The sequence below is a fragment of the Pelecanus crispus genome, chromosome 7 (genome assembly GCF_030463565.1).
Source record: "Pelecanus crispus isolate bPelCri1 chromosome 7, bPelCri1.pri, whole genome shotgun sequence".
Classification (NCBI taxonomy): Eukaryota; Metazoa; Chordata; class Aves; order Pelecaniformes; family Pelecanidae; genus Pelecanus; species Pelecanus crispus.
Window position 1 is genome coordinate 4,163,933 of NC_134649.1, and position 21,350 is coordinate 4,185,282.

Below are 21,350 nucleotides of genomic sequence, written 5' to 3' on the forward strand. Positions count from 1 at the left end.
TTTGCAGCAATGGAAATATTTTTCATGCCACTCAAAAAGGAACCATTTTGTATCAGTGAACAAAGTTAATTCTATAACTGCATTCGTTACATGAATTCTGCATTTGAAAAAGTCTTATAAACCTAAAGAAGAGCTAAATGTTCTAGTGAATGATTAAGTCTGCCCTCAATGTAGAGAGTTAACTTTTCCACCTGTTTCAGTGGGAGGAAGATGGCTTTTGTCCAAGACACTTCAATCCAGCACTTAAAGAAAAATGTATTTTTGTTTTAAAACCAGAGACTTAATCTGCAGAACTCCACTGTACTCATTTCTCTAATGCTTATTTGTCTGCAGACGGGTCTGACGCCCGGGATCCTTTCCATTCACTTCAGTGAGGACTGGATGAGGTCCCTAGCAAAGGTGCTCTAGGGTTATGTAGTGCCCATGAGGATGCAAGCAAGGGGTTGCCAAGACAGCCTCTTAAAACAGGTAAAGTTATTACATGGTTTGAGAAGCCTGGAACACAGAGGGCCTTCCAAAAACAGGTATCATGTTTTCCATGTTCTGTACATCAATGACAGAACACAGTTTAAATGGATAGCTGTTAAGAAGATACCACAGTAGTACTAAAAATATTTTGCAAGTATTTATTACGGTTTCCAGCAGGGCTATGTTTTCAGATATAAGCTGCTGCAAAAACATGTCTGTAACAACATCAAAATTCACTTAGCTTTCAAAACCTTACAAACGCTACTTTAATGATATGCATACCACTTGCACTAATAGGGTGCCTGCTTGTGCTCATTATCCCATTAAGGCAACAGTCCTGTAATTTTCTTCTCATTTAAACCCATATAGATTCAGATAGCTGACTTTGGTGGAGCTATTCCAGATCTCCACTGGCAAACGACGTGAGCAGAGTCTGGCCCAGTGGAACGGTCATGGACAAGAGCCGCAGGCAGAACTCCAATTACTTGTAATTGGAAGATGCTGGACGTACTGAGACCTTCCAGGGGATCACGTTATAAAGAGGCTGTGGAGAACGCAGGCTTTCTTCCCCAGTGAAAATTTGTTGTTCTAAGTGACACCTACTGTGAAAACAGAATCAGATTTTGATTGCAGAGTCTCATCTCTCCCTATTTACTCAAATAATGTTATTGAAATCTGTGACTGAAGCATGCTGGATGTGAAGAGACGCCCACTGAAACTTATATTGAACAACAACTTTAGCTGTCACCTTTTGCTTGCGGAGAGATACAGTAACCTACCTGGAGGTCCATCTCTGCCAGGCTAATTAACATTCGGGCTATGAATCTTTGCCAAAAGCCAACGGGGACAAAACTCATCTTGAAGACCCTTTGGACTGTGTTTGTGATCTGGTGGCAGAGCCCGTGGATATCTAATGCTGGCTTGGTGGGAAGCAGATGAGGGAGGAGGTAGCTGAAACACATAAAATTCAACAGCTCAAATTTTAGCTACAGCTTGTAACAGTGAGTACATTGTTACTGGATAATAAGGCGATTCAGTCTCCAAAGAGATTTTTAATGGCACAGCCTACTGCATATAAAAAAGCTTTTAGACTAAAGGTGCTGCAGCAATACATGGAGAAATTCATCTACATTATGGAAGCAAGCAGAGGCAAAACAGACATTACATAATTCAGCCAGGGCTATTGGACAGGGCTAAAATTGATGTAATGAGCAGGACTTTTGTGTAATCACAAATTAAATGCAGTAAAATATAAGAGTCATTACAACAAAGCTGTAATGTTGGGACTCATTTTTTGGTATCTTTACTACTCTGCCCTGGTAGTAAGCAGAGAATTACAGCTGTGCTCCTATGTGGAACAGAAGACAAATGCAAAACCAGCCTACTTCAGTAAGCCCAGAAGGTGGGGAGAGGAGGTGTCATGGGAGGTGGCAAGGAGGCAGTTACAGGCTGCAGGGACTGGACTGCTCTGGCTCTCATCCCGGTCCCGGAATGAGAGCATCCTATGGGTCAACACAACAGGGTTTTCTGCTGCACCATACTGCAGGTGATGGACTCCCCACCACATCCCTGACAAGCTCACTTCGCCAGACTGATGCCAGCAGAGATATCACTTGTCTTGCTCAGTCTCCTCCTGCAATCAGGTTATCAGGTTCTCTGCCCAAGCGTGGAGGAGACTCAGGGCTATCCAAGTCTGACCAGTCACAAGTAACAGAGCTACACTGGTGTAGAGGACCACAAAGTTTTCAAATTATTTTCAGATCTCCCAGTAAGCACAGAATATTCGTTTGTCCTGCTCTTTAGTATTTGGGAAGCTAAAACCTTTTGGAAGACTAGAACTGTTTTGAAAACTATGAGCTTATGGCTTTCAACACCTGCCAATAAATCTCTTGACAGTGATACTCTTCTGTACCAAATACATTCCAAGATGCCTATACAATCAAAAATCTTATTTGCTTATAAGCAGAAACACTGCTGTTTTATCAGCGTTGAGCCTGAGAAAATGTGTCAGCATCTGGGGCTCATCATTGACATGAGGCAAACAGCCAAGGGACTTGACCAAAGTAACAGTGGCAGGGACTAGACACACAACTAGAACTAATGCTGGGTCCAAGTCCAATGCTTTACGCCTATCACGTTTTCTCTCCAGCAGCTGCAGTATTCTGTAAAACCTGAAATATCAGCTCAGAAAAAAACAGCCATCACTAGACAACAGCTCTCTCCGTATGTCACAGTCCGTAACATTTGATGACATTTTACGTGATCAAATTATCTGTTCCATGAAACACCTTTGGAATGTAAAACTGATAAAAATTTCTCTTCACTTATAAATTACAATAAGAACGGTCATACTTCCAACCCTATTTTAACAAGCAAAACAAAGCTAGATTACATGCACCTTAGGCAGAAAAGTGGAGCGCATCAAACTAAAAGTTCTTGCTCTATAAAGGTAGCGGATGCATCATATGACAGCCAATAAATTTTCCTCAGCACATCCAAGAAAGGGTCTAGGAGTATAAGAAGGCCAGTGAGGCCCTTCTGGACCACAACTATATAGTGGATTATAATACAGATGGTGATTCAATGCTCTTGAACAACAGCCAATGCAAATTTTGAAAATATGTGAAACATGCCCCCATCCACCCTTTCAGAACAGAAACTGGCAGCTGCTTTCTCTACTGAGTGCACAGAAACCCTATCTGGCAATCTGGACAATAATTGCAGAAGCACAGTAACAAATAACTGCTCTGTGTCTGGCTAGTACATTAAATTAATCCAACCTGCTACAGCTACAGTCCATCAGTGGGAAGAATATTCTGCTAACGTGGCTTGGATTGCTCTAAAAAAGATTGGGCAGGCCATGAAAAAACAGTTTCCTTGTTCCCGAGGCACAGACAATGTAATTGCCTTGGAGAAAAATGGCAGATAGTGACAAGGAGTCCAAAAGGCATTCTGGACTAAGCAGAAACATTGCTGCTTTATCTGTGTTAAGCCTGAGAAAATTTGTTGGCATCCGGGACTGGATAAGTGACAGGCATAATGACAGCACAGAGAATGCTGCACTTGTGCTGGCATTCAGAGCTCCCGAGAGGCTCAGGGCGATGCAGCCGTGCTGTCCTGGAAGGGCAAGGAAGTGAAATGCAAATGCCACATCAAAAGTGCAATACAACTATGGTTTCACCGTTAATGCAACAACAGGCTGTCGCCGAGCAGACGGGAGAGAGAAAAATAGCAGGGAACTCTGCCCAGAGGAAAAGAGATCGGAGGACAGGGGGGAGGAGTACTCATTAACATTTAAAGAGAATGAGGTTTCTTAGACCATTTCTAGAACTACTATTGATCAACACTTATGAAGCTAAAAATTAGGAAAATCACATTGCTACTGAAGCTACACTTTCCCAATTTCACTATAAATAAAATACTGCTACTTTCAGAGCTGACATAATTATTGATTACCCAAAGTTTTCTGCTCTGTTCCACTACTCTGGAGTGAGGATCTTCCACTGGAACCCGATGATTCCGGCCCATCTATATTTCAGGCCCGGCAGCCATGAGCCTCACATCCTCTCTCAGCTGCAGCTGTGCCGGCTGAGTGCTTAAAGCTTCCACCTGCTCACGGCCACGTCCCTGGCAGTGTCACCGCCCCGCCGTGCTGCTGGCTGAGCCTGTCACCAGCCTCGAGGCACCGAGTGGACACAGACCTGCTTTGGAAAGTTTTCAAACTAGCTTGTTTGGACCAAAGGATGCTCCTGCCAGGAAATACAGCCCACATGGATGGGTGCCTTCCATTACACTGTTTAACGCACTCTAATATTTTCTCATAGCAAGATCCTTGTCAAGACAACTGCTTGAAGTGACAAAACCTGTTAATATCCGCTGATTAAACGGCCATTTTTCTCTAGCCTGGCTAAGTCTCTCTCATTATCAACATACCTGTTATTGGCCACAGGCAGTGCAATTTCAAACTTGGCCAAGAACTGGAAGTACTGCTCTTCAGTTTTCTCAGTGAAGCCTGTCCCAACCAGCAGCATCCTGAGATCCTCTGCTCTGATGACTCCATTCTTAGCTACAGACTTGGAGCTCTTGATGTTGAAAATCCTCTGTAGACACTCCGAGAGCCAGACGGGGTCAAGGAAATAGAGGTTTCTCAGGCCGTGGCTTGTGTCTGGGAAGTGCAGTAGTGTACCCGTTTCGATGAGAAAATTAATCGCTGCAAAAAATAATTGTAGATTAGCAATAGACCCGCATTGGGAAACCACAGTGCAGATGAATAAGATTATGAGGAAGCCTGTGCAGTTTTATGCATACCAGATAAAGCCAGCATGTAGCCAAGCCAAGGGAGTAACATTTATCTGAGGAGTGCTGCTGTCTGGCACTCCACTTGTAAAACCCACGTCTCACCACTTTACAGTCAGTATTTCTGTCCCCATCACACCTCCCCTTTACACTCCTCCTGCCATCCTCACAGGGAAGGGCTCTCCCTGGCTCCTGCAGAGCAAGGCCTCCGTAAAGGTCACAGGACTGAGGCCCTACAGAGAAGATAGCCTTGAAACTATGGCAACCCTCATTCTTCACAGAGCAGAAATAAAATCAGACAAAGCTTGTTAAAAAAAAAAAAAAATAGTAGCCTCAGACCATCCTAGAAACTTCCCAGCCCTCTCCCTAAAGCCCCATTACTCATTTTGTATCTTACCAATTTTCAAAGTGACCTCTACACAGGTGTAGAGCACTCTCTAGCTGTTTTTTTGTACGGCAGTTTTCTGGTGAGCTTTTTTCCCCCCATTTTTTTTATTCATGGAATATTTCAGTTGGTCACAAATCCTGATTTCCAAGCAATTACTGGTCTGCTCTGACCTACCAGTTTGCAAGTCTTCGTAGTCTTTGATATCATTTCCAGGCGTTTGCTCAATGATCAGTTCTATTTGTCTGTCTGTTAAATACTGTACATCATCATTCTGACTTCTTCTATGCTGTTCTGCAAGGACAGCTTCTTGAAGACTAAGGTAACTTCTTGGTATCTGCAAGCCCCACGAGAAAAATAGCAGGATCAGTATCAGACAGCAATCACTCTGCTGGAGATGGTCTGGCTAAGTCATCTCCCCTTTACAGGGATCTTACAGTGCTGTCTTCTCCCAAATCCAGATAGCCATCTTATATACTTCACATGCCTTCTGCATCAACTCCTCAAGTTCACCTCCCAATACAAAACCAAGCCCCAAAAAAGCCACCCTTTGGTAAGGATCACCGCTAGAAAGCACAGTTCTCACCAATCTCCCTGCAAGTTTCTGTGAGCAAATTGAGCTGCCGACATCCTTCATGTTGCAAGTGACATGAAAAATCAGCTGTCGGAGTCCATCAAGGCCTTCCAGAGTCTTACATGAGAGCTCACTGCAAAAGTCATGCAAGGGTGAAGATTATCAAACCTTATCAGCATACTGGCTTCCCTTCCAGGCTCACTTTCTCTTATCAGTGACTTTAAATTTCCTGTGTCAGATGAACGGGAGGAAGGCTGTCAGGGAGCATTTTTAGCTTTGGAGAAAAATACTAAGAAGCCTGGAAAGGATGTATTAGGCCAACCTCTGCTCTGCCGGCTTCATTCACTGTGCACTGTTCTTCTATCCCCTATGCACTGCAATCTCTGGGGACTTCCCTGGCAGACTGACCAAAGTCATCACCTTTTTTCTCTTCAGTGCTGCACACATCCTGGAAGGGACTGCAGGAAGGAGGAAAACACTGTGCTCCAGCAGTCGCTGGAGATGAGTCCAGTTCTCCCCGCCTCAGATCAAAGAGGCACGATGATGACTACCAGACACCTTTTCCCACCCTCATTCCGGCCCTTGCTCAGCTGGATCCTGTGATCTGGGAATTGATGCTTAGATCCTAAAAGCTGGCCTTCATCATCTCTTTAACAACTAAAAACCTGCTCTCTCCAGCTCCTACTATTTTTGGTCTTTTTGTGGGCTGGATAAGAACGTTTCTCTTCCACTTTCCCCAACAAAGGGTCTTTCTAACTGATCCTACACACGTTCCCGTAGCAGACAGAAAATCCTTTTCTAAAGCAATATGCTTTATCTTAAATGTCAGCCATCAGTGGCACTGGGAAGCATGCACTCACTGGGATGCTGGAGGACCAGCACTGATAAAAGCACCCTGGGCTCACCCACACAAGGCTTTCACAACATACACTCCTTGCTCCTTCGGCTGCCTGGAGCACTGCTCAGAGGACCCCCATCCAGATGGACGACGGGGTGTGAAGGAGAAGCACAGGAGGGAGGGAGGAGGTAGGAAATCAGGCACAAGTCTGATTGGAAGGAAACACAGGGGGAAAGGCAGGTGAAGAAGGGGAATGTGCAGGATGTGGGGCAGGGCGAAAGAAAGTCCCCTTAAGAATGATTGAGATGATGGTAGGATGCTCTGTGGTGACGGGAAAAGAGGCTTGAGGAGACCAAAGCACAAAGCTTTCTCTTTCTCACTGTGAGTCTCTGTGCCTCACACTGGGTCCCTGGTACTCCTCCTAATGGGAAAGAGGCAGCTGGGACACCCGATGCAGCGCTTGCGTCTGCAGAACAGAGCGTGGGAGGTCTCCCGATGACTCTGCCAGGCAGCAGATGCAAAGCACTGGGGACATCGCAGCGCTCTTTACTTGCCAGTCACCACCTGCTCTTGCCCCAGGCGTTGGCGATTTCACACTGTTCGGTGCCAGCCTGCTGCATCCGCGCTCCCACCCCGTGCTGTGCACTGCCTTGGCTGACAGACCCGCTTCTCTCCCAGCCAGAGAACCAGAGAAGCCTCCTCTCTCCAAGGGCATTCTCTGTCAGCCGACGGGAGGGAGCGGCGTCAGACTCCATAGCCTGACTGACACTCATCTTCCAGACAGCACCACCCCTCCTCTATCACACCCAGAGAACTCAGATGGCACAGGTTTGGACTGTCGGGGGCTCAGGGGGCTGACCCACTCCTCACCCTGCCAACACTGCCATGTGAGCTGCGTTCTCGTGTCAGGTAGCAGGAGGTTCCCACACAGCCTCCCCTCAACAAACCCCACAGCACCTACCCTGTAACAGTCATGCCCTCAAGCTTTGCAGCGTTACTTACTCAATCTGTACCTTCTCTCCTTGTGACTAATAAACTGTATCACCATTTAATGGTGAGAAACCTGAGTGGAGCAGGAGCACTAAAACAGGCTGGCCAAGGTCATGACTTTGGAGCTTCCAGCTCTCAGACCCATGATCAACACTGAACTTCTGTCTGATTATACTACATTATCTCAGTCAAAAATAGACGAAATGCAACGCTGACGAGTCTTTAAATCAGTTCCGTTGCCAAGGAGATCAAGTATTACAAAATTGTTTAAAGTGACATAAAATAGAGTGACTGAGCTTCATAAAGGCACAAGTACTTACTGTAGGTGCTTGAATGTGATATCTGGGAAGCCGGTTGCTCTGGATCCAGAGGGAGACCGACAGAGAGCCAAGACATATGCCCTCAGAGTTGCTATCCTCTCAACCCGGAATTTAGTTTCAATTAAATCAAGGTGTGTTCCGACCACTAGCACCACTGAATTTGGAGCTTTGGCCTGTAAGAGAAAACACTTGACAATGATCTCATCCAGATTATGTCATGATAAATTCAGTGAGGACATGTGAAAAGTATAATAATTAAGAGGGGGTAGTCATGTGCATTAATAAAATGGAACATATATATATAAAATAGAGGCAACCTGTCGTGGCAGCCTGACAACATCAACAAGTGATCTGGGTATTACAGAAGTTCTCCTGCAGAATACGGCTTAATCACCTGCTGCTACTGCAGAGCAGGAAACTGTCAGTTTGGGTTTATTACATCAGGGCTTAACACAAAGGGAGTTGCCATGTGGTATTAAGTTGCTGCGAGTCAGCTAAATGATGGGAACTATGTCCGGCCAACGAAGGAGAAGAAGTTAGCTTAACCTGTAGCTAGAACTTTGATATCCTGCAAAAGGCCAGTTACGCTCCAGAATGGACACCTGGGGAAGATATACAAACTTCTTCACCGGAGGTATATGGAGAGGTGAGATAAACTGCTAGAAATGTCTGATTCTACTTAAACTTGAATCAGTGCAAAGGAATAGATTAGATGATCTTGTGGTTTCTTCAAACCCTTCCATGATTCTATTACAGGACTGGAATGTATCCTGATTTCCGAGAACACACTGCCAAATACAATGGGATTACACAGGCTTAAGTAGGGATCAGCCTGCCAATCCAAATGACTTGGAGCCACGGAAGAAAATTCAGATGCAGAAATATATGCTTATTTACAGTCCATTTCTCTCTTGCGATGCCCACTGAAATCTCAAACCTGAATGTCACCAAACTCACACCCTGTGCAGACACAGGAGTGATGGCTGTACCAAGTCAGACCAAAGGGCCCACTTGGCCCACTATTCTGCCTGGAGGCTAATGAAGAGTATAGGCACAGGGTAAGCGTACAGAGATTTTCCCTGGTGTGCTCTCCCACTATCCAGCAGCCTGCAGCTCACCAACTTCCTGAGCATGAGTCTGTCTCCCTGAATTAATAGCACTTGATCGATTTTTCTTCCACCAGTCTGATTTTTCAACTTCGGACACCCACAGCACACTGTAGTTCCAATAGATTCCACAGGTTAGCTATCTGTTGTGTTTAGGATACTTCCTACTGTTTGTTTCAAAGCTACCACCTCATTATTTCATTTGATCTCTCCTAATTCTTCTATTGTAAAAGATCATGAACAAAGACTCCCTTGTGGTTTTCTCCTTACCCCTGGTAAGTCTACATGCAGCCCTCCTCATTTGCCTCTTTCCCAAGCTGAAGAGGCCAAATCTATTTAATTGCTGTTCACTCAGAAACTTTTCCATACTTTTAACCATCATGTTCATCTTTCTCCGTATCTTTTCTGATGCTACTATGTGCTTTCTGGGATGTATTAAGGACCCAGGCACATCATATATTTTTGAAATATCATAATTATGCTTTCAGCTTTGTTACCTAGTTTGGGTTTTTGATTGCTGCTGACCATTAAGCTAATATTTTTGTCATGTCAAGACGTTTCTTTTTTGAGAGGCACTAGCTTAGAGCCCATTTCTGTGTATGGAGTGTTAAGACAGATGTCAAATAATCAACGTTTACAAAAAAATTATGAACATGGTATTATAAAAATCAGTCAACACCAATGAATTCACTGCAGCTCTGAGTCTCAGCTGAAAGCTGTCTGGGAGATACTCTCTAGCTTACCTGAATCTAAAGTGTTAAAAATATAACCTCAAGACTAATCTGCGTCTAACCCACACAAGAAAGAAAACACTTCAAACCCCCCTCGGAGCACAGTGTGTTCAAACACTAATTCCAAAATAAGTATGTTCAGTCTTACTTAGCAAGGGTTTATAAATCAGCTTTTGTTTCATTCTCTGATGTGTGTGAGGGAGAACAAAGCAAATGATAAATTTAAACCATTAAATATAGCGATACGCCTACAGCATAATGGAAAATTAATTCCAAAAGCTATGCAAAATTCATAGCTTGTGGAGTTTTTAAAAGCAGACCAAAAAGAATCTGCAATATCACGTATCTGTGTGCTGAGCTACATCTTGATAAATAGATACCCCAGAGTCCACCAGTGACTTCTTACCTCAATGTTCAGCAACCAGAACTGTAAGTTTGCTACAGCTTCTTCGCCCAGCGCCAAGTTCCATACCACTATGTACAATGCTTTGTCTGTGAAGAAACACTGATTGACTGTAGACATGCTTGCTGGGCCTCCGATATCCCAGACATTGAACTCCACTGAATCAACCTACTTGGACAAAGAGAAGTGTTCAAATCAAACAGTTGCAGTAAATCACAGGGAGATAATAGCTGAAGTATAAACCTACGCCTGCATAATGTATGACACAAGAAGGGTTTCAATGTCCTAATTGTGCCTCCAGGAAAGAAAAATCAACAAGCAATTGTTAAGCACGGCTACCACTTCCCCACAGGAAATCAAGACTAATTACTTGCTGCTAAAACGATAGAGGTGCCCTTGATGCTGGTAAATCTCCAGTTAATGCTGTGGATTCTCCAGTACAAACAAGGGTCTCATTCTGAGCCCTGTATTTCACTGCATCTGGAATAGAAACTGTTTCATCCTTGTCTGTGCCATGCTTGACAGGACCGTTGAAGCTACTTATCTGCCACTGCTATGGGGAACAGGAAACCCCCTGCTGAAATCATTTCCACTGAGCTCAGCCCTAACTGAGCCAAACAGAATATAGATGCTCAGAAGATGGGAAACTTCTCAAGCCTTTCATAAACACCTCCTGCACGTTGCTCAAAGGCTTCTGACATGTGCGTCACACCAGAAATGGGCCAGAATTACAGCTACTGTAAATCAGACTTGCTGATTTTTGGGGGAACGTGTAAATGGAGGCCTCTAGCTCTGGCTCCCTTCCAAGTATCTCAGCATCCATTCCTCTGTGCAGCCCCACAACAGCACTAAGAGGGAGCACAGCTCTCCTCTTAAATGGTATTCAGGCTCCCAGTTGCAGAAGGAAGTGCCTACATACCTTGGCGGCTCTGTCCCTAAATCACTTGGCCCTGGGGAGGCAAGAAACCTGTGACTGAGCAGAAAACCAAACCCTGCTCCAGCCACCATCCTCAGAGCATCACGTAACACCGAGTGGGCTCTGTTTGCTGGTCCAGGCCCAAGTACTGACTGACCCCACATCACAAGCTACCCTGTGAGATTTCAGCAAGGAGCTAAGTATCTCAGTAGGGCTCTGATCTCCTAGCATAGTCCCAGTTTGAAGTCTCCCAGAAACAGCTGGAAGAACTTCCATATTGTTTAAACCAAGCCCTAACTAGCACCAGGACTGCTTTATTCATCCAAAAGACCTTCAGCTGTGGGTGCTTGTATGGAGAGACAGGGACTCAGAGGTAGGGACAAAAGCCCGTTCAGCATCTTGATGTGACTCCAGGTGTCTAATGCTGTCTAGGTTTTTATTTTATTCAATTGCTCTTCAACACAAAATGCCCAAATCCCTTCTCCCACCAAAGTCTTCTCTTTAAAGAGTCAGGCTGTGCTTGCTCTTTTTCCTTCTGTCTCTGGCTTGGCACTCTTCACTATAGAATAGCTGAACTCAGCAGGCTCCTTCACCCCTTCCAAAACAGTCTGGTGGTCATGGCTCTCATCCGGGAAGGGACAGCCATGCGTTTGCACACACTCAGCTCTGACAAGACCTCAGGACCAATTCTGCATGCTCTAATGCCTGTGTTACCACACAGGCGGTGGACAGGGCCACCTACAAATGCTTGAATGAATTCAATGCTGTCCAAATGAGTTCAGTATGGGTTGACACTCCCTGCACGAGCCATCTGAGATTTGTGTGTTTAAGGTATGCCTTAGACATCCCTGGATCATACCAAAAGCCAGGCATCCTACTTTCCACCCACCTTCCCCACCTAGGACAGTTCTGACATCAAGGGACTCCAGCTTTAGGTACTGATGTCCCATTTTCTGGCCCCAAATGAAAGGACAATCTGCTTTAGAGAAGCTGATTTAAAACACTCTCTCAGAATCAGTGTCCAAAAACTACCCAAGCTGAGCGAGCCAGAACTTACACAGTCTACCCATGGCTCTTTCTCTTTATGATACAAAGTTGAGTGCTCAGGAAAACAGAACTGTTCTCTAGTATCAACTGGAGATGAAACAGAGGAATTGCGATGGGTCTAAAGACAGGTCACTTGCAAGGTCTGGCTCACAGGTAATGGAAATTCTACTTTGTAAAAGGGCAGGCAATTTCAGCCCAAAAGGGACACTGCAGGGCTCAAACATCCCACTGGGGCTAAGGATCTTCGATTGTTTTTCACCTTTGCCTTGTGTCCCACTGGCTTGGGGAGCTCCCATTTTGTTGTACGTATGGTGGCATCGCTGTGCATCATCTGAGGGACTTTTCCTGTCTGTAGGATCTCAATCAGCGTCGACTTTCCCTGTCGTGGAGGACCGATGACAATCATCTTCATCAGCTTACACTTTTCAGCTTTGCGCAGCTGTGCTCGTAAGTACGCCAGCACTGTTTTAGGGCCTATGGGGGGGGAAGCGAACAGGCTTTATCTGTGGTTAGCAGTTACAAATGTACATATGTACAGCAGGACTGCACAAAACCTACGGCTGCAGACACATCAGCTGAATTAATATTTTCCCTGTAGTTTCGCTGTGGGCTGAGACAACCCAGAGAATAAACAAAGAAACCTCTAGTGGACAAACCTGAGACAGAGACCCCAGAAAAAGGTCACTGCTCTGAGACTCTACAATGGAGCACTGTAAGAAGAAACAAATGCTGTGGCTCGTATGCTTCAGAAGCTCAAAGGAAACATAAAATACTTATTTAGTATTGGAAAATACTCAGTTTTTCCTTCTACTTTTATGTTTCCAGTTAAAATTAGATTTAGGCTTCAACAGTGTGCTGGAGAAGGAATAATTCCTAATAACTTTGTTCCCACAGGATTTTCTTATTAAAACACACAAAAAAGAAGACAGTATTGTAATAGATCCAAAAACCTAGCAGCTTACAATAAAGTCACTTCAATGTGATTGTGACTGCTGATCCTAAACACTTCAGTCTTTATAAAGAACATCTAAATACCCTAAAATACACGCATTCAGGAAGCAAGCCATGGAATTTATCCGGCATGCATACTGCAAATGAAATATTGCATTTATAAGTCATCACTTTAACATGTGATCTATCTTAAATGGATCATAAAGCCAGAGCTTAGCACTGATTATCAAATTTGCAAATGGGCGTAGGAGGTTTCCCTATGCGATTCCAGTTAACCGCAACAAGGGCTTGGGCGCACACTGTCCCTGTTCAGGACCGTTAAAAGGAAGCAATTTTCATTATATGTTCAGTCAATTTAATAAAGAACACACAGGATCAGCCTTACCCTCTTTTCTGATCTCTGCAGGAACGTTACTGATATTTAGTTCCTCGATATCCAGCTGCCAGAGATTAGCCAGCTGTCCAAGTTCTGGAGGAAGCTCTCGGATACCAGGGTTACTGTACAAAAACAAATAAATCTACCAACAACCAGGCTTTGTGTGTAAGTAGCTGCTCTCACGGACTCTCAGATTACACTATTCTCTCCTTGCAGAAATCTTCCATTAACATTTTAATAAGACTACTCAGCACTTTAATAGTAATTTCCATGCTAAAAGTAATGTATAACCTCAATTTGTCCTCCGAGGCAGACAAGTGTAATCATCTTTACTGGACAGTTGAGGAAATAAAGGCAAAAATGATGAGTTATTGACTCTAACACTATAGAAGCTGACAGCAAAAAGCCAGAATGAACTAGAGGCACATTAGATTCCCAGGCCTGTGTTCAAAGCATTAGATCATCTTCCCTAATTCAAAAGGCCAGCCTCCTCCTTATCTAAAGCAAATGATGGGCACAGTTCTAACAAGGGGCTGACTATTTCTAGCTTTTTGACTTTGAAAGCACTGGACACCTGGGGTGGGGCTCCAGAGAAGACTGGTCACTAAAACAACATGGAAATAATACTGCATAGCTTTTCCAGGACACGGACTTACTTTCCTAAATAAAGTTCTGTTAAACCTTTGAGAAGGCAAACAGACTGCGGGACAGAGTCCAGCTGATTGTCGTTCAGATAAAGGACTTCCAGAGAATCACTCAGAAATGCTGGAAACTCCAAAAAAGGACCTGGAACAAGACAGGAAACAAATTGCACCTTTAAAACATAACAGGCACCAAGGCTCTGAACCAAGAGCCTTCACCTTAACTTTGTAGGCAGGACATGAGGTCATGTTCCTTGGCAGGAACCACCATGAAGCAACAGCAGAAAAGCCAACGGCCTTCAATCAAACATCAATGCTCACATCTCAATTTTTTAAAATCTTGGTGATGCGTGTGTTTGAAGGTGACAGTCTCCAGGACTTCTGGGGTGCTGAGGGAGGAACTCCAGGCCCGCCAAGATGACTATACTTCAGAGGATGAGTGGCATTATATTTCTTGCTGTTGAATAGCTGGTAATACCTTGTGAACTGCCCCTATTCCAGTCTAACAGCTGGCAGTGAAAGCACATACCAAGAGCAGAAGTGGTTCTCAACATGTTTTTTCCATGTTGCCTGAGAAAAGCCAGAAGCCAGTCAGAATTTATGTTCAGGCCCCTACATTGCATCCTGGAGCAATTTATGGTGAATCAAAGTCAATAACAACAGAGAAGAAAACCGAAACTGCAGCTGACAGACCGCTAACCTATGCTGCCTCTAAAACGCTGCTTGCATTTGCCCCTCTGTTCTGTTTTAGACGGCAAGGTCTCAGGGCACTTCAGACTTCCTACATGTCTGAGCAGCAACTAGCCTATTTTGGGAGCAACCCAAGCAATAAGCTGAGTTGCTGCTGCTGGAGAGGTTCAAACAAAGGGAAATTCAGCTCGTTCCAAAGAGCATCATTTTGCTCCACAAATTACTCCCGGGATAGCGGCATGAAAAGCTGCCATGAATTGTGTTGCTGTCTTAAGAGTGTCACATGTATCTACCAAGAAGCATCCTGGAGTTAAGGAAAACTAGGCCACACAGGGACAAGCAGATTCTGAGTCTCTGATTAGGAAAGTACAGGCAGCACCATCTGCTGCCTCCACGGTCAATAAAAGCAGCTCCCTGAGATGCGAGACACACCCTTCCTCAAGGATAGGACAGTTGCACTTCCACCAAGATCTTCTTCCCTTACAGAGAAGACTTGAGGAACTCTAACTAGACTTAGCCAAAAAAGAAAAAAAAAAAAAAGCCCAAAATGGAAGAGGTTTTCTCAGGAGAAAATTCCCCTGTTCTAATATTAACAGCATTTCAAGCCTGAGCTATGATCAGAAAAGGAGTAAGATAGAGTCTCACTGTCTGCAGGGGTGTTTTATATACGTGACAGGACTGTCTGGTGTGGGCAGGGTGTCACAGTCTGCCTCTGAGTTTTCAAATTAAAAATCATCATTGGGATTATTTTAGGAGAACAGCAGGCTTATTCATGGATTCAATTGACTTCCTTTCTGGCTCATCGCTGGACTTAAACTTTTCATTGTTCCTCTTCAGTACGCACCTAGGCACAGACAGATTTAGTCCCTCTTGGACACGTAGGAGCAAACACCTAAAATAGTAGTGATACTCTCAACTCACCAAAGAGTCCCAGGCGGAAAGGAGTGTACTATATTGGAAGCAAGCTCGAGGTGTTTATGAATTGTAATTATTTATTCATGAGTTATTTATGATTGCTCTGGCTTGAGCTCAAATTTTCTTTTAAAGAACTGTAGAAAAATTAAAACAAGTCCCATCTTGAAAATATATTTTTGGATGAGTAAATGCCACCAACATGACATGCATGTGCAAGAAGTTATTCTGAGATTTATCAATCAAATACAGTGAGCATCCATAAATTATTCTCTTTAAATAATCTAGACTTAAGTAAATAGCTTTGTTGGTAAAATCATATGAAAACCTGCCCCCCACCTTGCTAGGAGACTTCTGTGAGCAGCTGATGTACTCCAGCTTCTGTTTTCTCTTGATGTTCTTTAAATTCTTGGCCACATCCTCTAGTCTCACCAAGCTATACTTGGCAGAGGAACAGAGACAAAAAGATGAGCTGGCTTTGCTCCGTCTCTGTGGCTATTCAACCATGGCACCAGCCAGGTGGGCTACTCTGCGCCCTCCTGCAACCTGAGGCAACCTCAAAGTTGCAGTAGGGTATTATGTGCCAAGGCTTTTCAAATGGTACTAATGCAGAGTTCATCCTCTCCTCCTTTATGTAGAGGGGTTATGCTGGGTTTGCAGCATGTAGAAGTTTCCATTAGTTCAGCAATTCCCTTTTATAGCTGGTTTTAGCTGCCTTTGCCCGCCGCTCCTGCCCTTCTCTCCCCATTGGGAAATGCTGCTGTAGCACTTCACATAGAAGTTCTGAGCATATGTCAGACTCCACAGATTCGCAAGACTCAGACTCCTTTTCCAATTCTTCCTTGTTCAGGACTTCACCGATGTCACAGCATTTCTATTTCCATTTCCTACTTGCAAACCAGTGCAGACCAACCCTTTCTCCTCCTTACAGCACAGATACAGGACTTGCTGCACAGCACCCTCTACTTCCACGAGCAGAAAAATGAGGTAGGATTAGCCTTGCCTGGACATCCAGGTAGAGCCTCTTGTCTCCCAGCTGAGCAGACTGGAGGTTAGGACTGGAGGTATGCTATGGCTGTAGTTGGTGCGTTTACCAATTTTGCCTATTCACGTTGACCTGAGATCATGCACAATTTTCAGGGGAACTGAGGAAAGCATTTTCTGCAGGAGGGCCTCTCCCTCCCACGAGCAGCTGAGGGCTGCTCGGATGTGCGTCACGAAGACGCCAGCTCTATTCCACTATGAGATTTGCAAAGAATGCTTTAGAGCAAGCCATTCTTCAGGCAGCCGAGAATGAGAAAGCTTTCCAAGGGCTTTAAAATAAAACAAACAAACAAAAAGAAATGCAGATGAATCCCACAGAGAGCAGGAAGCAGTGCAAATATCTTCAGATATTCCTTTGTTCTCTCTGGGATTTCACGTGCACTAATCCAGAACATCTCATCTGCTCTACCCCAAACTGTGGGTGCAAATCACAGAGACAGGGGAAAACATGTAACTTACAAATTCAGCAACGGAAACAATCCTAAGAGTAATAAGACTAATTATGGGTTAATTTCTCTTCAACATACCAGCTAGTACTCTGGCTAAAAAGAACAACCTTCATGAAAAGAAAACAAGCTCAGTGAAAGAAACAGGTTTCACCCATTCTTTATCTTTCTATATCGATGGTACCAACCAGCTGCACCATTTCTTTAGAAACGCTTTATCTAAACATATTTCCTCTTAATTTAAATCCTGTTGCACTTAAAATTGCAGATGAATTTACACTGATTTCCCTCCAGCCAAACTCCACAGATTCCTGCTGCCTCACAGCTCATCTGGCATTCTCAGCACTTGCTTCCCCACACAGGCACTGCCGTGTACCTTACCTGCCTCTGGGCCACCGCGCACCCTGCTCTTCATGGTGAAAAAGGGAATCCGCTTTGTTTTGAATCCCTCATCACTCCTGCGGGCAAAACAAAATGGTGACATGTGGAGAAAAGAGCTTGGACGCAGCCGTTGAGAACTGCGCTGGAGCAGTTTGGCCCCACCCGAGGCTGTGCGATTCACAGCACAGCTCCCATGGGTTCTTGTCTGCTTTTGAGAGATGGGATTGAAACCTGCTGTGCAATCACAGAGCTAGACTCCACCAACACTTGACCAGGCCCAATGGTTTTCTTCTGGCAAATTAACAGAGCTCTGCAAGGCAGTGCTTTCAGCTCCCGGGGTGAGAGCACTTGACCCCCAGCTTTATGGGTGTCAAGGTTAAGTAGGCTGTCAAACAGCAAACTGAACAAGCTTCACGAGAAGCACTGGAGAACCAACCTGCTGCCATTCCCTGCTTTCACCAGAGAGTCTCTGACAAGATGACCCAACAACATGACTCTGGAAATGTACTGAGACATTGGTTTGCCTTTTGCAACTGACACAGCAACTCATAAGGACTCCAGAAAATTTGCTAGACAGGCACCCAAATGAGAAGATCAAGTATGACACAATTCAGTGAAGTTCTGGAGAAGATGAGGAACCTTTAACTCTCTCTGTTAAACATCCCTATTCTAATTTCTAAATAGAAGAACATCACTCTTTTATTGGATGATGTTATTAACGTCAGTCTTCTCTATGAACTTGCATCTGGTTACACTTCCATTTAAAACCCAAAGATCTTCATTTTTTTCCAAAACAATAATCCCATGCCAACTACAAACTGCAGTCCAGCCACATGGTTTATGGTTAAGATATGCTCCCCACAAACTAGTATCTGTAGTGATGAACCACACACTAGGTTAAAGAAATTTCTACATGTTCTGAAATTAAACTGCCATTATCAGTAATCTATCCACTTAATAAATGATATAGTGTGCTAAATGCCCAAAGAAACAGTACAGGATAATTCATCACTGTCACAGACACACAATATACTTAGAGACATGGTATGTGGATATCAATGCCTTCTATGCAGGTAATGAATTCACTACTGACACCCTTTGTATTACGCGAGGGATTGGGTTTGCTATTATTTCTTCAGTTTTTGTTTTCTCAGACAAAATTTGAAAGAAGCACTTACTTCCCAAGTTGGTTTTTTGAAAGATCCAGTGATTTAAGTTGTTTGCAATTCCACTTATCTTGTGAAGGCAATGTAACTAACTGATTTCCCAGCAGCTTCAGGGACACCAAAGCCTAAAAGAGGAATAGCCTAAAGTTAGAAGACAGAGTCCCTCAAATACACAGAAAGAGATTTTTTAGCATGTCTATTAAATAACAGAAACATGAAGAAAGTACATCTTATTCATCAGAACATCCTGTCCGTGCTGCCTAGCATGCAAACATTCCTTTTTGTCTCCAGCAAGTATATTTCCTGCATGAAGCAACACCACTATTAGTTCTGGGAGATTATTAGTCTACTTGCTGACACATTCAATTGGAAACAACCCATTTAAGAGGACATTTTACTTTTAGTGAGGAAACCATTCCAAATGGAAAAGAACAGTATGGTTTACCTACACAGCACACCACATATGGATGAGAAGTCTGTGGGCAAGCTAGTGTCAGAGTGGGCTTACACCTGTTGTATACGTGTAAGATCAACGTCCAAAATATGAACTATTTCACACAAGGAAAACTGCTTTGTTATTACATGTCTATTAAAATGGAAAGGATTTATATTAACTTTCCAAGGTTTATACAAGTTACCTATTTCTTTTTTTTCCCCCCTCACACCGGAGACACAAATTTTAAGAACAAGAATTGAAGCTGATTCATACAGTTAACCCCATACAGATAGGACTCAGCTGCAGACACCATGAATAAGGTTAGACACAAGCCCTCCTTTAAATTTAACAGAAAATAATGTCAAGGCTCAAATGATCATTTTCATTTGGTTGAAAATCACATTTTCCACTGAAAAACAGTCTTCTATGTAGAGTTTCCAAACAGGTTCATTCTGCTAGTCCCCACCATGGAAACTGAGATAAGCAGAATGCCAGCTGAATTATCTCGGGCCACAAGTACAGCAATATTGATGAATTATACCCCATGGAAATCATGTTTTAACAGCAGAGACTTCAGCTTCAAGTGTGTTAAATGTTTTATGTGCTCCACATAATATAAAAGGTTTATGCCCCTTTTCATCAAGCAGGATTAACAATGTCTCACGAAGCCAGTCTGTTGGCCTTCCTCCCCTTCTCTCAGATTGGTAAAATATGAGGTATCCATGTGACTTAAGCAATGGGCAACCAGCGGTTGCTGGAGTGGCCATTACCATGCAAACCGCTCCCTCTAGTGATATGAGAGGGGCAGCACTGGGCCTTGGTGGGACTTGGGGAAGGTAAAGTAAAATATAAAGGTCCAGATATGCAGAGTGAACCACTAGAGGAAAGGGTTGGAGAACTGTGCAAACTCTAAAACCGTCCCTGCCACTCGTGTCTTAACAGCCAATGCTTTTACCATCATTAGTCTTCCACTGGCTCAAACCTCCTGTTGGAAGGAAGACCAGTCCTCCCTTGGCGCCTGGTGTCGAGCTCTCTCCAAGTACCAGCATGGGGCTGTTCAATGACAATGCTTCAAACTTCTCCCCCGAAATATCCCTGAGCAGTGGGCGGGAGGAAAGGGAGGCTACACGTTCCAGAATTAGCACAAACTTTGTTCTGTGTGGTCTAGCTGGGGTGCTTCATTTTCAGTCAACTGTATCCCTGTTACATGTCCCCCACAAACGTTGACAAAGGCCGCTCTCCAGGACAGCTGAAAGCCTGGTGAGATTATATGCAATGCTTATGTGCCTGCTCTGTAGGGGGAAAATTAGTGACTTTCAACTGCCTGTGGCTCTTCATGACTGTAATTCTGGAGATCACTAGTCCTTGTTTTGCAATTGCCTCTTCTCTCTTATCATTAACTTCTCCATTTTTGCTGCCTTTCAGGAAAAGAACGGGTGCCTCCAGAAGTGAGGCAGTGGCAGCAGCAGACAACTTCCTTCAAACTCACTGCCGCAACATGCAAAAAGGGCTCTGGTGCTTTAGATTGTACCAGAGGGAAGGAACTGCAGCAGCCAGATTAGGCTGTCTCTGTCAGCTTGTGATGTGGAAAAGCTGACCAGTCTTACCTGAATACTTCCACCCAGAGAGGGTCAGGTCTTCTCAAGAGAAGCAACTAGTCTAGAGTACTAAGACATGGTTTGGAGCATGTACAGTTGGTTCCTTTAGAAGGCAACAGACAGGAAAGCTGAGAAGGCCTGTGCTTCCCTTAGCATGACATTTCTAGTACATACATCATATTAGCGACTGTGAGGTGGTCCTAGTCTTAAGATCCCTCCACAAACCAAGCAAAGGCCAGTGATAAACTGCATGTCCCACCAGCCTGGGTCAGAGCTTTCAGATCACAGTGCTTCCCCTGCTTTCAGCTTTTCCCGGGGAGAAGACAGTTCACTGCAGCTCAGCACATTACGTTAACTGCCCATTTCTCCTCCTTCCACACCTACTTCTGGAGAAGGCTGGAGCATGAGTGCAGCCCTATTCACTGACACACACTCTACAACCAAGGAGTAGCCCAAGCCAGGGCTGATCTAGGCATGGGCTTTCACCTTCTAGTTGCTCACCACGCTCTAGCCCTTGGGGGACTGAAAATACCTCCTATGTATTTCTTTTATGAAGGTAAGGCTGCAGAGATATGGATAAGAACTAGCATTATTTAAGGCAGCCAAAGCTTGCTAACTTTGAAGACAGACCTTCA

At 44.2% G+C, this 21,350-nt stretch overlaps 1 protein-coding gene across 1 annotated transcript in view; it reads right to left on the reverse strand.

Moving 5' to 3' along the window:
• LRRK1 (leucine rich repeat kinase 1) overlaps nt 1-21,350 on the reverse strand; it is a 77,727-nt gene that overhangs the window by 20,698 nt on the left and 35,679 nt on the right. The window contains exons 10-20 of the mRNA XM_009493529.2: nt 18,694-18,806; nt 17,516-17,592; nt 14,058-14,187; nt 13,411-13,523; nt 12,334-12,548; nt 10,115-10,279; nt 7,872-8,044; nt 5,736-5,856; nt 5,327-5,486; nt 4,402-4,678; nt 1,248-1,419 (exon numbers count right to left, since the gene is read on the reverse strand). Of these exons, the coding sequence (XP_009491804.1) occupies nt 1,248-1,419; nt 4,402-4,678; nt 5,327-5,486; nt 5,736-5,856; nt 7,872-8,044; nt 10,115-10,279; nt 12,334-12,548; nt 13,411-13,523; nt 14,058-14,187; nt 17,516-17,592; nt 18,694-18,806 (1,716 nt within the window). The remainder of the gene's footprint in view (nt 1-1,247; nt 1,420-4,401; nt 4,679-5,326; nt 5,487-5,735; nt 5,857-7,871; nt 8,045-10,114; nt 10,280-12,333; nt 12,549-13,410; nt 13,524-14,057; nt 14,188-17,515; nt 17,593-18,693; nt 18,807-21,350) is intronic.